Below are 12,434 nucleotides of genomic sequence, written 5' to 3' on the forward strand. Positions count from 1 at the left end.
TTTTATTACATACAGGGGCATTCCTAGGGTATGTGGCACCCGGGTGCCAATCAAAATTTAGCACCCCTATTTGAAATTTTTTTCACATGTGTATGTAAGTTTCAGGTTTTCAGGCACCCCTTGAACGGTGGCACCCAAGTGCAGTGCACCCTCGGGATGGCTCACCACTGATTACATATGATGCACTGTGCATCAGGAGCATCTTTATTTCCAACACATGTAAAGCCAAAATTCAAGTAACTGTCATCATACTTTCATTTTGTTATTTTATTAGTTGGTTCCTGTTTTTTCACTTTAGATTTTTGGGAAGCAAAAGGCAGCAATTGTTCATCCTCACTTTGAAGTATGACAATATTATGTTTGTTTTCATCGACCACAGTTGCACTACTAGAAGTACTTGCTTCTCCTTTTAAAGTTCCTTTTTTTCAACCAAAAATCCATGGTTAATTAATTTAATAATAACTAGGGCGCTTCGGTCCCTGCTCGCTGCGCTCACTTCTTTTCATAAAGTAAATCAAGCATGGTACCACATGGTAATGTTAGATAAACATAGCTCGTAACCACGCTTAAACAGGAGCTTGTTTTATCACAGTAAAACAAGCTTCTGTTACCTATTTTAGTATTTGTTACGTATTACCACGTTTGTTGCATATAACCCACATCTCTCTCTTCTCCCATTGGCTGAATAAATATCACTAGGAGGAAAATTATTTTAATGTATAGAAAGATATTTTGAAATACTGATAATTATCAAAAAAAAATTATATGGTTCGCTTCCCCCTCTTCTTCAACCTGTGTACTCCAGACTAAATTGCATATGAATGGCATATTAGATCACTACATTGCTACTTTTTCATAGATGTCATTATGCATACCTCTATGCATTACCTTTGGCAGGCTATGCAAAAGCCCGCCAAAATAAAGTGTTCTGCAGTCTATTTGTTTATTAGTCATTAATAACCAAAAAAAAATTTATGATTATACATAAGTGGTGTGGCCGACCGGGCTAGCCAGGTAGGTAAAGTGCCTACCTGGCAACCCAAAGGCCGTGGGTTCGATTCCCACCTCGGGCTTGGATCACAGTAAAATGCAAAAACTTTGGGAGGTGCAATATGGCCATAGAAGCTGATGCGCCAACAACTAAAAAAAAAAAAAAAAAAAGTGGTGTATGCAAATATGCAAAATTTATTTATTTTATTTTATTTTTTAAATTATTAATTATGATTTTTCATGGAACACTTGTTCACATCTCACTGAACACAGTTTGGAAAATGCTGTATTAAGCAATCAGTGGTAAGATCACATTTGGAATATTGTACGAATCTGGAAGCTGCTTCTTGAAGAAAAACGTGGAACTTCTTGGAAGGGTTCAAAGATGAGTGACTTGGCTGTGGCAACAAAGGGATGTCTACTTGAAGAGAAACTGTGATGTGGGTTGCACAGCTCGGAAGCTAATGCAATAGGATAAAAAAAGTAAGAGGTATAGAGGAGAAGTAATGAATTTTACTTAAGGAAGTTTGTTTGATCAGCAGTTTGAATACTGGAATAAATTGTTTTACTGGGTGCTGAGATTGACAGTCTGGTAAATTTTAAGTAGTCGATTGGTATTTTCTGGTCATGGGAAGAGAATGATAAAAATGAGTATATGTTGTACAGACTTTTTTTTTCTTTTTTTTTTTTTAGTTATGCATGAAATATCTGTCTTCTTTGCATCTTTTGGCCTATACTAATGTATATGAATAAAATACAATTGTCCATTTTCAGGTATTAGTGGAAAAACTGATCCGATCATGTCCAGGTATACGTAATTTATATATATTGATGAGGACAAAGAGAGGGAAGGATCCGCGTCAGCGTGTTGATGAACTTTTAAATGCAAGAGTAAGTTGAAGGAACTTTATCAAAGATGTAATCATTATTTCTTATTATTCTTTCTTGGTGTGAAAAGAGTACTTTGAAAATAACATGTAACATATGAAAACATTATCATGAAATATTTAAAATTTTTTAATTGAAAATCCACATTATGCAAAATATAGTTTCTGAAATACTAGATGATTATGAAGTTTCTACTAAGGATTAAAGCTACTATATATACGGGTAACCCTCGTATAACACATTAGTTAGGTTCCTATAAATTGTTGTGTTGTGCAAAACCGTGTTATATGGAACTAAGAAAAAGTATGAAAGGGGGGGAGGTTACATTCCAAAAGCTAGCAAAAATGCACAATTTCGTTAAAAAAATGTTAACAAAACTAACAAAAATACATCATTCTAGATTTCTTGTATCTTATATTCTCTTTTAAAAATCAGTAATTGGGTTTGTTTACTTTTGCTTGATAAATATTTGTGAATTTTATCGTATGGAACTAAGCATTTTTGAAGCTCCCTTCTTTCAAGAATCTGCATTCAAAAAATAAGATTCTAATTGCTCAGCTAACTTTATGCCTTCACGTATGCTTTTTAGTGTAAAATTTGAAGTTTAGAATTTTCATCTGCTCTATCATCCTCTGAATTGATTTGGTTTTACCTCCGATGCCATTTCCAAAATCTGCTCTGCCATCCTCTTTTTCTACTACTAATTCTTGAATATCTTCAGTAATCATATCATTTTTTTATTTGTTTTTTTAGGAGCATAGGCAACTAAGGCCATGTTACTCTGTTTATATTGTCTATAAATTGCTTGTGCCCTGAGGTCGATTTTCTGTTTTGCTGGACGAAAAATCTGAGATTCCGGGAGGGAAAAACCACCCTACCCTCGCCTGAGCCCGACTAACTAAGCCACGTTGTGAAAAAGACCCATAAAAATTCCTCCTGTCATTGATGGGATTCAAACTTAGGTCTTTTCCACCTGGTGTGGGGAGGAGGGTGATTCTCTCAACTGTGCTACCCACGAGGGCTTCAGTAGTCATATCATCAAAACCTTCCACTCCTACCGACGTAAGAAGTTCTACTACTGCACCGATTCTGTTTTCTGCCAGTTCGGCCATGTTTCATGAATAAACTGACTCTGGCCATACATTTTTCCATAAGCATTTAATGTTGACGGTTTTACTTCTTTCAGCGATAAAGCTATGATTCTGGTACAGTTCACAATTGAGAAATGTTTCCATGCCTCCATTACTTCAATAGATTTGGAATCAAATTTTTCCAAAATCTATTGTAACAATTTTCTGAAGTAATGAGTTTTAAAGGTGGATATAATGCCTTGATCTAATAGCTGAATGAAAGAAGTTGTATTAACCTAGTACAACTGTGGTTGTAGGAACATAACTTCAACATTTGGATGACTTAAATCTTTTGGATGGCCTGGTGTGCTATCCAATAGTAATAAAACTTTGAAAAATCTAGATTTTTCCACAAGTTCAACAAGCACAAGTTCAATAGCACAGAACGTAACACGGGGATATCCCAACAAAATAAAATAGAAGGATTTCTCAATAATTGTTTTTGACTAGCGAGTCAACAGGGGGGATTCAAAAAGAGTGGAAATGTTGAAAAATTACACTACAAATAATAGCAGGATTTTCCACGCACAAAAGCTCAAAAATGCTCTGTTATGCGAGGTTTACCGAAATTCCCTAACCATGTTGGAGCGAAACTGTGTTATATAAACCGTGTTGTGCGAGGATTTGTGCAATTTATCGATTGTGTCAGAGCGAAATTGTGTTGTAAAAGTACCGTGTTATACGGGGGTTGCCTGTATTTCTGTGCTTGATATTTTCAAGATCAAAATCTGTAAGGAGTAGTTTCATTTTTTGCCACTTGAGTTTGTAGCAATATAAGAAAGATGCTAGGGGTTAAATGTGAAATTTTACATAGAATACTCATTAATAAAATATCTTATTCACCTTGGTCCATTCCAAGTTCTGAGCAAAAGTGAAACTGAGTTTGATCACTGAACCATGTTGATATTAAGAAAAATATAATGTAGTGAATTAATACAGCATTATACTCTTCGGATCAGCAGTTTTATAGGACATCATATGAATTTGAACATGGGCATAATATCCCCAGTGCACCATCTTCAAGTCTGACAGTACACATTTTAATAAAGAGATCTTGTGTAACTTGTTTGCATATGTGATAAGTCGCATACATGGCAAATGTCTGTCCAGTTATATGCAGACAACTGTGGAGATCTACCTTGAAATACAGGTCCAAAAATCTCTCTCTTCTCCACACACATGCCCAGCCATGATTGTAGCAGTGGCTTCTCAGCTATACCTTCCAATTTCACAATAAAGGAAAGCCCATTTGAATAACAGTTATGTACTCCCATGCAAAATCTCTGAAGCACAGATTATTCAAATTGGTGAGGCTAGTTGATGAATTGGGTTTGCTTATTCACTTACAGTTGCAATAGGATGAGCAGTATATGAAGGATAGGATACTTCACAAGAATACTTCCAACTTCACATCATTTTTTGCTCTCTGCTGTCTTAGTTGATGCAATACCTAATGATACCTGATTATGCGAATACCCAGGATCAAGGATATTCTCTAGGTACGTTGGTAGCATTCAAGAGGTGGCTTCAGGTACTTAATCTATAGTAGATGCTACAAATGTATATACAGAATATACTTGGTTTCAAAATTGAATGAAATTTAATTTAGTTTATGCAGATTTTCAGTTTCCTTTGAGAATGAGGGAGAGTCAATAAGTAAGTTACAAAGTAAGAAAAAATAAATTAGATAATGTTATCAAAGAGCAATAATTCATGATTTATAATAAAAGAAAGGGAGAAGAAATGACTTTTATGCATGAACTGAGAAATGTTCATTTCGTTTATGTCCAGCGCATTGCCCATTAATTCCTCCAACCAGCAAACAGCAACAAACGTAATATTCAGTGTTTCACCTGTAATATACAGTATATGGATAACCTATGTGATATGTATGAAAAAAAAACAAAAAAAAATGCTAATTGCCAGATTTCTATTAGTCTGCTTTAATGAAATTTGGTATGATTTGACAAATCTTTCTAAAAGGCACAGATGCAAAACTTCATGAAACTCCATCCACTGGGAGTAGAGTTATTACATGAGGACCCAAAAAAACAAATACTAATTGTTAGATTTCTATTGGATTGTTTTTAATGAAATTTGAATTGACATGTCAAATCTTTCTAAAAGCCAAAAATTTTAAATTTTGTGAAAAATCTCTCCACTGGGAGTCAGTTACTTGCAGATGTATTGACAAAGAAATATTTTCCAGATTTCCCTTAGTCCAATTTTAATTAAATTTGGGATAACTAGGGAAAACATTAAAAAAATCTCTGCAATAATTTCATTCCTCAAAGTTCTTGGTCCTAAAAGATAAACATGAGAAACATTCATTAAACTTCTCTTCAAAAGTGCTTCAACCATATAACACAGGAAGAGTTAAGCACTCTTCTTAAGGACTGCAAGCCCTTTACTTAGGAAGAGTTAAGTTAAGATAGTTATTGTCAGTGACTCCATTGTCAGGGAGATGGGTAATATTATGTGTAAAAAGGATAGGTGGAATAGGACCAGGTTATGTCTGCCAGGGGCAAAAGTTGATGATATTGTGCAACAGATATCATCTTTTAAGAGCACAAAGGCTGATATTATTGTACAAATTGGCATTACAAGTAGGAACTAATGACATTACGAGTAGGAGATCTGCAGACTTATTTAACAAGTACAGGTCAGTGTTGAAAAAAAAAGTCATGAGTTAGGGTTAAATTTAAAAGTGTCTGCAATTCTGCCCAGGCACGATAAGAGTGAGTACATGATGAGAGTCTTGTCAATCAAATTGGCCCTGGAGAGATTGTACAAGGCTCATGGGTTAGAATTTTTCCCAGCGTGGTCTGTGCTTCTTAAAGGAGAGACTGCTTCTACAGGGATGGGATACACTTAAACAGAAGATATGCAAGAATTTTTTCTGATGCTATTGAGGCAATGTTAGGTCGGTCGGAAAACTTTTAGCTTGGGGGAATTCATAGACTAAAGATTAACAGTAGCTGCGGGCAGAATTGAAAGTGATTTTTGCACTGCTTCTATTGGAATGAGCAGCAGGCTGGAAAACAAGGTGCGGGATTTTCAGAGACTGCTGGGAGTCATCACGGAACAAATAAACATACGGGCTGTGTTAGAGTAACTAAGAATAAGAACAAGTGCACGTGTACTTGCATGTACACTGATGCTAGGATTATAGTAAATAAATTTGATGGATTTGAAGTGCTGGTCATTACTTCAAAGGCAGATATTGTTGGAATATCAGGGACATGTGTCACACAGATATAAGCAGTGCAGAATTGGAATTTGGAGAGTAAAATGTGTACAGACAGGATAAGAAGGGAGGAGGGGTTATGCTGTTAGTTAAGAAACACTTAAAATCTAAGGAAGTGCATCCAGTTGACATATATGGTTAGTGCAGTGTTGAGTCAGTTTGGTGTGACATAAACACTGGGAAAGAAAAAATGAGAGTAACAGTGTGTTATAGGCCTAATGATTCTGCTAATGAGTACAACGAACAACTGTACAGAGAAATAGGGTGGGCCAGTAAATCAGATTGTCTAATAATGGGGGATTTTAACTTTCCAGACTGGAATTCTAGGTTGGTCACTCTCACACAAGTAAGACTTTTTGTGGATTTCTCGGATGATTATTTTCTACAGCAACACGTTAGAGAGGCAACCAGAGAGAGTAATACTCTCGATCTGGTTATCAGCAGTAATTATTTCTGCATTAAGACTTCAGATAAGGGTACCACTGGGAAGGTTGTGATCACTGTATACTGATGTGGGATTTACTTAAAGATTTAACTACCATCGGGTAAAGGGAAGGGTTTTTGATTTCGTAAAGGTGACTACAGTGGTCTCAGAGATTTTTTTAAGTTCTATACGGTGTGTCCAACTGATGATGTTATCAACACCAAATGCAAAATGGTAAGCAGTCAAGAAAGTAATCATGGAAGCTACTGGCTTTTCATACTGATAAAGAAATACTGTTCAAGGTTTAGGCCTAAAATGGATTTCAGATGAACTAATGAGATTCTTGGCAGAGAAGAAAAATGCATTTGATGCATATGAATTATCAGGAGACATAAAGCCTATGATAGATATAAGCTAGTCTGTAATCAAGTCACAAAGGAAGTTAGGCAAGTGAAGGCAGATTACAAGAAATCTTTGGCAAAGGATGCTAAGAAAAACAGCAAAGACTTTTTTACTTATATAAACTCTAAAAGGAAGGGGATGAATCAGATTGATCCACTTGATATCAATGGTTTGACTGTAGATGATCATGCTCAGATAGTTGCCAAATTAAATGAGTATTTTGCATCTACATTCATACATGAAGAGTTATTCAAGGAGGAGAGGGCTAAATGTTTATTAAACTGTAACAGAGAAATAAATGATTTTGTAATAACTGAGAGCAAAGTGGAGGAGAAATTGTTGAAGTTAAACATGAGAAAAACACCTGGGGTAGATGGGATCTATCCAGTTATATTAAAGGAGGTGGCAAAGGAAGTAAGCAAACCCTAGCCATAATTATGAGAGCATCCTTGGACTCAGAGGAAGTCCCCACAGACTGGAGATGTGCAAATATATCTCCAATTCACAAAGGGAGATCAAAGGGTGACACTAGTAATTACAGGCCTGTTAGTTTGACTTCTGTTCCAGGGACAATAACAGAGTCACTGGATAAAGAAGCATTGGTTTGTTAAGGGGAAGTCTTGTCTGACCAATTTGATTGGATACTATGACGTGATCACAAAGGAACTGGATGCAAAAAATAATTTTGATATCATATACTTGGATTTCAGGAAAGCTTTTGATACTACGGTACAAATTGGAGCAGTATGGCATTAAGGGCAAGTTGCTATAATGGATTAAAGGACGGTTGAGTGGGAGAAGATGGAGAGTGGTAATCAATGGATACTGCTCTATGTGGACTAATGTTATTAGTGGTGTCCCTCAGTGTTCGGTCCACTGTTGTTTTGTATATTCATCAATGATATTGATAAAGGTATATCAGGCTTAATGTTGAAATTTGTAGATGATACAAAGGTTCGCAGGGTTGTTAATGACAGTAATGGCAGTGTGCTACTGCAACAGGATCTATAAAAGTTGCGCAGATGGGCTGAGAGGTGGCAACTGAAGTTTGACATTGACAAATGCAAAGTACTGCATATGGGTAGCAGTAATCCCAGAGAAATGAACCAACTGTGTGGTAATACACTTAGGGTAGTATAAAATGAAAAAGACCTGGGAGTAATTGTGCAGTCAGATATGAAATTTTCTGAGCAGTATAGACTGGCTGCCAGAGCAGTTCATGGGGTATTGTTAATGATATACAGAAATTTTGCTAGTAGGTAAAAGGAGGTGATTATCGCTTTGTATAAGGCGATGGTCTGGCCATGCCTTGAGTACTGCGTACAGGTCTGGAGGCCTCATTTTAGTAAGGATGTAGAGTTGCTTGAGCGAGTACAGAGAAGGGCAACAAGATACGATGGACTGAGACAGTATTTAAATTCTATACAGTGGGACCAACTGATGATGTTACCAACAGCAAATTCAAAATGGGAAGCATTCAAAGAACTTATCTTGGAAGCTACTAGGCTTTACATACCAACTAAGAAATATTGTTCAAGGTTTAGGCCTAAGTGGATGTCAGATGAACTAATGAGACATATGGCAGAGAAGAAAAATGCATGGGATACATACAAATTAACACGTGACACAGAAGCCTATGATAGATACAAGTTGATCTGTAACCAAGTTACAAAGGAGGTTAGGCAGGCGAAGGCAGATTACGAGAAATTTTTGGCAAGGGATGCAAAGAAAAACAGGAAAGAGTTCTTTACTTATGTAAACTTTAGAAGGAAGAGGATGAATCAGATTGGTCCATTTGATATCGATGGGTCAACTGTTGATGATCCTGCTCAGGTAGCTAACAAACTAAATGAATATTTTGCATCGACATTCACACATGAGGAGTTATTCAGCGAGGGGAATGCCAGAGGTGTATTCAAATCTGGCATTAAGCTAGAGAATCTTGTAATAACTGAGAGTAAAGTGGAGGAGAAATTGTTGAAGATAAATACAAGAAAGGCACCTGGGGTGGATGGGATCTATCCAGTTATATTAAAAGAGGCAGCAAAGGAAGTAAGAAAACCCTTAGCCATAATTATGAGAGCTTCCTTGGACTCAGGGGAAGTACCCATGGACTGGAGATGTGCAAATGTGACCCCAATTCACAAAGGAGGATCAAAGGGCGACACAAGTAATTATAGACCTGTTAGTTTAACTTCTGTTCCCGGAAAATTAATGGAGGCACTGGTTAAAGAAGCACTGCAGGATCATCTAGACAAGACTTCAGTTATAGCTCAGACACAGCATGGTTTTGTTAAGGGGAAGTCTTGCCTGACCAATTTGATTGGATACTATGATGCAGTCACAAAAGACCTGGATTCAGGGAATAACTTTGATATTATATACTTGGATCTTAGAAAGGCTTTTGATACTTGTTGCACATGGAAGACAGCTGCACAAATTGGAGCAGTGTGGCATTGGAGGCAAATTGCTGCTATGGATAAAGGGGTGGTTGAGGGAGAGAAGACAGAGAGTGGTAATCAATGGTCACTGCTCATCGTGGACTAATGTTATTAGTGGAGTCCCTCAGGGTTCAGTATTGGGTCTATTATTGTTGTCTGTATTTATAAATGATATTGATGATGGTATATCAAGCTTAATGTCCAAGTTTGCAGACAATACAAAGGTTGGCAGGGTTGTCAAGGACACTACTGACACTATGCTACTGCAACAGGATCTGGAAAGGTTGAGCAGATGGGCTGAGAGGTGGCAAATGAAGTTTAACATTGACAAATGTAAAGTACTACATATGGGAAACAGCAACCCCAGAGCAACGTATCAACTCTGTGGTACTACACTGACAGTGGTAGAGAATGAAAGGGACCTGGGGGTGGTTGTGCAGGCAGATATGAAGTTTTCTGAGCAGTGCAGACGGGCTGCAAGAGTAGCTCATGGTGTATTGTTGATGATATATAGGAATTTTTCTAGCAGGGATAAGGAGGTGATTATACAGTACTCTAGGTGTGGTCAGGCTACACCTAGAGTACTGTATACAGCTCTGGAGGCCTCATTTCAAGAAGGATGTAGAGATGCTGGAACGAGTACAGAGAAGGGCAACAAGATTGGTGAATGGAACAAAGGGGTGCTCTTACGAAGAAAGGCTTAAGTTTTGCAAATTACAGTGTCTGGAGGCTAGGCACCAGCGAGGTGATCTGATAGAGGTGTATAAAGCCTTGAATGGTTTGAGCATGCTCAATGCTGATGGGATTCTTTCTCTTGCTCAGAATAATCACCTCAGAGGGCATAAATTCAAATTGAGGAAAGACAGATAGGCATAGGAAATTTGCCTTTAGCCAGCGGGTGGTTGGTTGGTGGAACAGACTTCCATCCCTTGTCGTGGAGGTTGATAGCCTGAATAAGTTTAAGACTCAGCTGGACAGGTATTTCGAACGAACAGAGGGGTGAAGTGGAAGTGGTTATTTTTTATTTATTTATTTATTTATTTATTTTGGCTGATGCTGCATAAGCTTGCTTTCTTGCATCAAATGCCTCTACTAATGCTAATGCTAATTGTTGAGGTTGAATGAAAGGATGGTGGTGGTGTTACCAAGAAAGGCTTAAGGCCTGCAAATTGCAGCATCTGGAGACTGGGCACCTCTAAGATGATCTGACTGAGGTGTATAAGGCCTTGAACAGGTTGACCGGACTCAATTCTGATTGGATTCTTCCTCTTGCTCAGATTTTGAATCTGAGGTGGCATAAATTCAAATTGAGGAAAGACAGTTATAGAACTGACGTGCAGAAAGTTGCCTTTAGGCAGCAGGTAGTTGATTGCTGGAACAAACTTGCATCTATCGTTGTGGAAGTTGATAGCTTAAAGAAATTCAAGGAAGAACTGGACAGATGTTTAGAGGGAATGGATGTGTGAAATGTTTTTTTTTTTTTTTTTTTGGCTGATGCTGCATAAGTTTACTTTCTTGTATTACATGCTTCTACTACTACTGCTACTACTCTTCGGATGCCCAGTCCCTGGTACCAGCAAAAAAACAAAACAACCCCCCCCCCCCTTTTTCTTTTTTGAAAAAAAAAAAAAAGCCTCACAGTACACAAGAATGTCACAGATTCACTGCAACTGTAAAATGCGTTATCTCAAAATAAATCTGTTCTTGAATACCATGGCTGAGAAGTCCCGAAAAGCAGCAAACAATCAGGGGATCGAAGAAATACTGCAACATTGTCCTGCATCAAATCTGGAACCCATGAAAGTAGGTTTGAAGGTTAAACTTTATATTGCATGCACTGAAATATAATATGCTCCCATGTTTCAGCAGAACCACATGAACAAAATGGATTCCTTTCCAACCCATGTTGGAACAATTTTTTTCTGATTGAGCCATGTCCAGCTATTAGGAAAGGAGTATGACTTTTGGATAAAACCAAGATTTAACAGTGAGAGAAGAGGACAACTCCACTTGTTGAATAAATCTCTTAGTTACAGACCATAAGGACTGTCATTCCATCTGTTCTGCCACTGCCAGGGCACTCCATATTCTAGTCTTCTCAGCTTTAATTTCAGTAGCAGTATCAGTTGATATATTCATAATGGTAACAGACATACCTTTTTTGAGTTTATAAATCAATCCTCTAAATAGATACCTGCAAGAATCCGTAGGGCATCATTTGAAACTGTACGAGCAGCATTCATAAGAGCCAGAAGCATTTAACATTGAAGTGACAATTTTGTCCTGATTTTAACCTTGGGAATTACATGACACCAGTTGCCAGCTGCCATAAGCTGATATGGGTAAAAATATTGTTTTATAATACAGCATTAGAGTCTTTTTATTTAAACCCCACTCCATTCTGGAAATTTTGATAACAGATGCTGTAAAGTTTTTAACCTTTTGACCAATACTGTTTACATAGACTTGAAATCCTAGTTTATCTAGTGTCACTCCTAAATATTTATTCTGTGAGATATAAGGGATTTGAATTCCATTCATGAGAAGTGCTGGCAGGGTACACAGGCTAGAGCTGCAGGCAGGGGTGGAAGTGATTCTTGCAGTGCTTGTATTGGAACATGCAGCAGCCTGGAAAGCAAGATTGCGGGGGATTTTCACACCCTACTGTGGGTCATCACAGAACAAGTAAATAAATGGGCTGTATTTGGATTACTAAGAGTAAGAACAGTTGTATGTGTACTTGCATGCTAGGAGCATTGTAAATAAATTTGATGAATTGGAAGTACTGAATTTGTCATCAAATGCAGACATTGTAGGGATATTGGAGACGTGGTGTCACTCAGGTATAAGCGATGCTGAATTTGAATATAGGGAGTACAGTGTATAGAAGAAAGACATTAGTTAGTTATGTC

At 37.4% G+C, this 12,434-nt stretch overlaps 1 protein-coding gene across 1 annotated transcript in view; it reads left to right on the forward strand.

The window, feature by feature from the left end:
• Positions 1-12,434, forward strand: part of LOC150077407 (putative fatty acyl-CoA reductase CG5065) — a 227,872-nt gene that overhangs the window by 18,135 nt on the left and 197,303 nt on the right. Inside the window, exon 2 of the mRNA XM_090385889.1 lies at positions 1,765-1,881. Within this exon, the coding sequence (XP_090242015.1) occupies positions 1,765-1,881 (117 nt within the window). The remainder of the gene's footprint in view (positions 1-1,764; positions 1,882-12,434) is intronic.

The sequence above is a fragment of the Mastigoproctus giganteus genome, chromosome 12 (genome assembly GCF_048544385.1).
Source record: "Mastigoproctus giganteus isolate SK-2022 chromosome 12, ASM4854438v1, whole genome shotgun sequence".
Lineage (NCBI taxonomy): Eukaryota > Metazoa > Arthropoda > Arachnida > Uropygi > Thelyphonidae > Mastigoproctus > Mastigoproctus giganteus.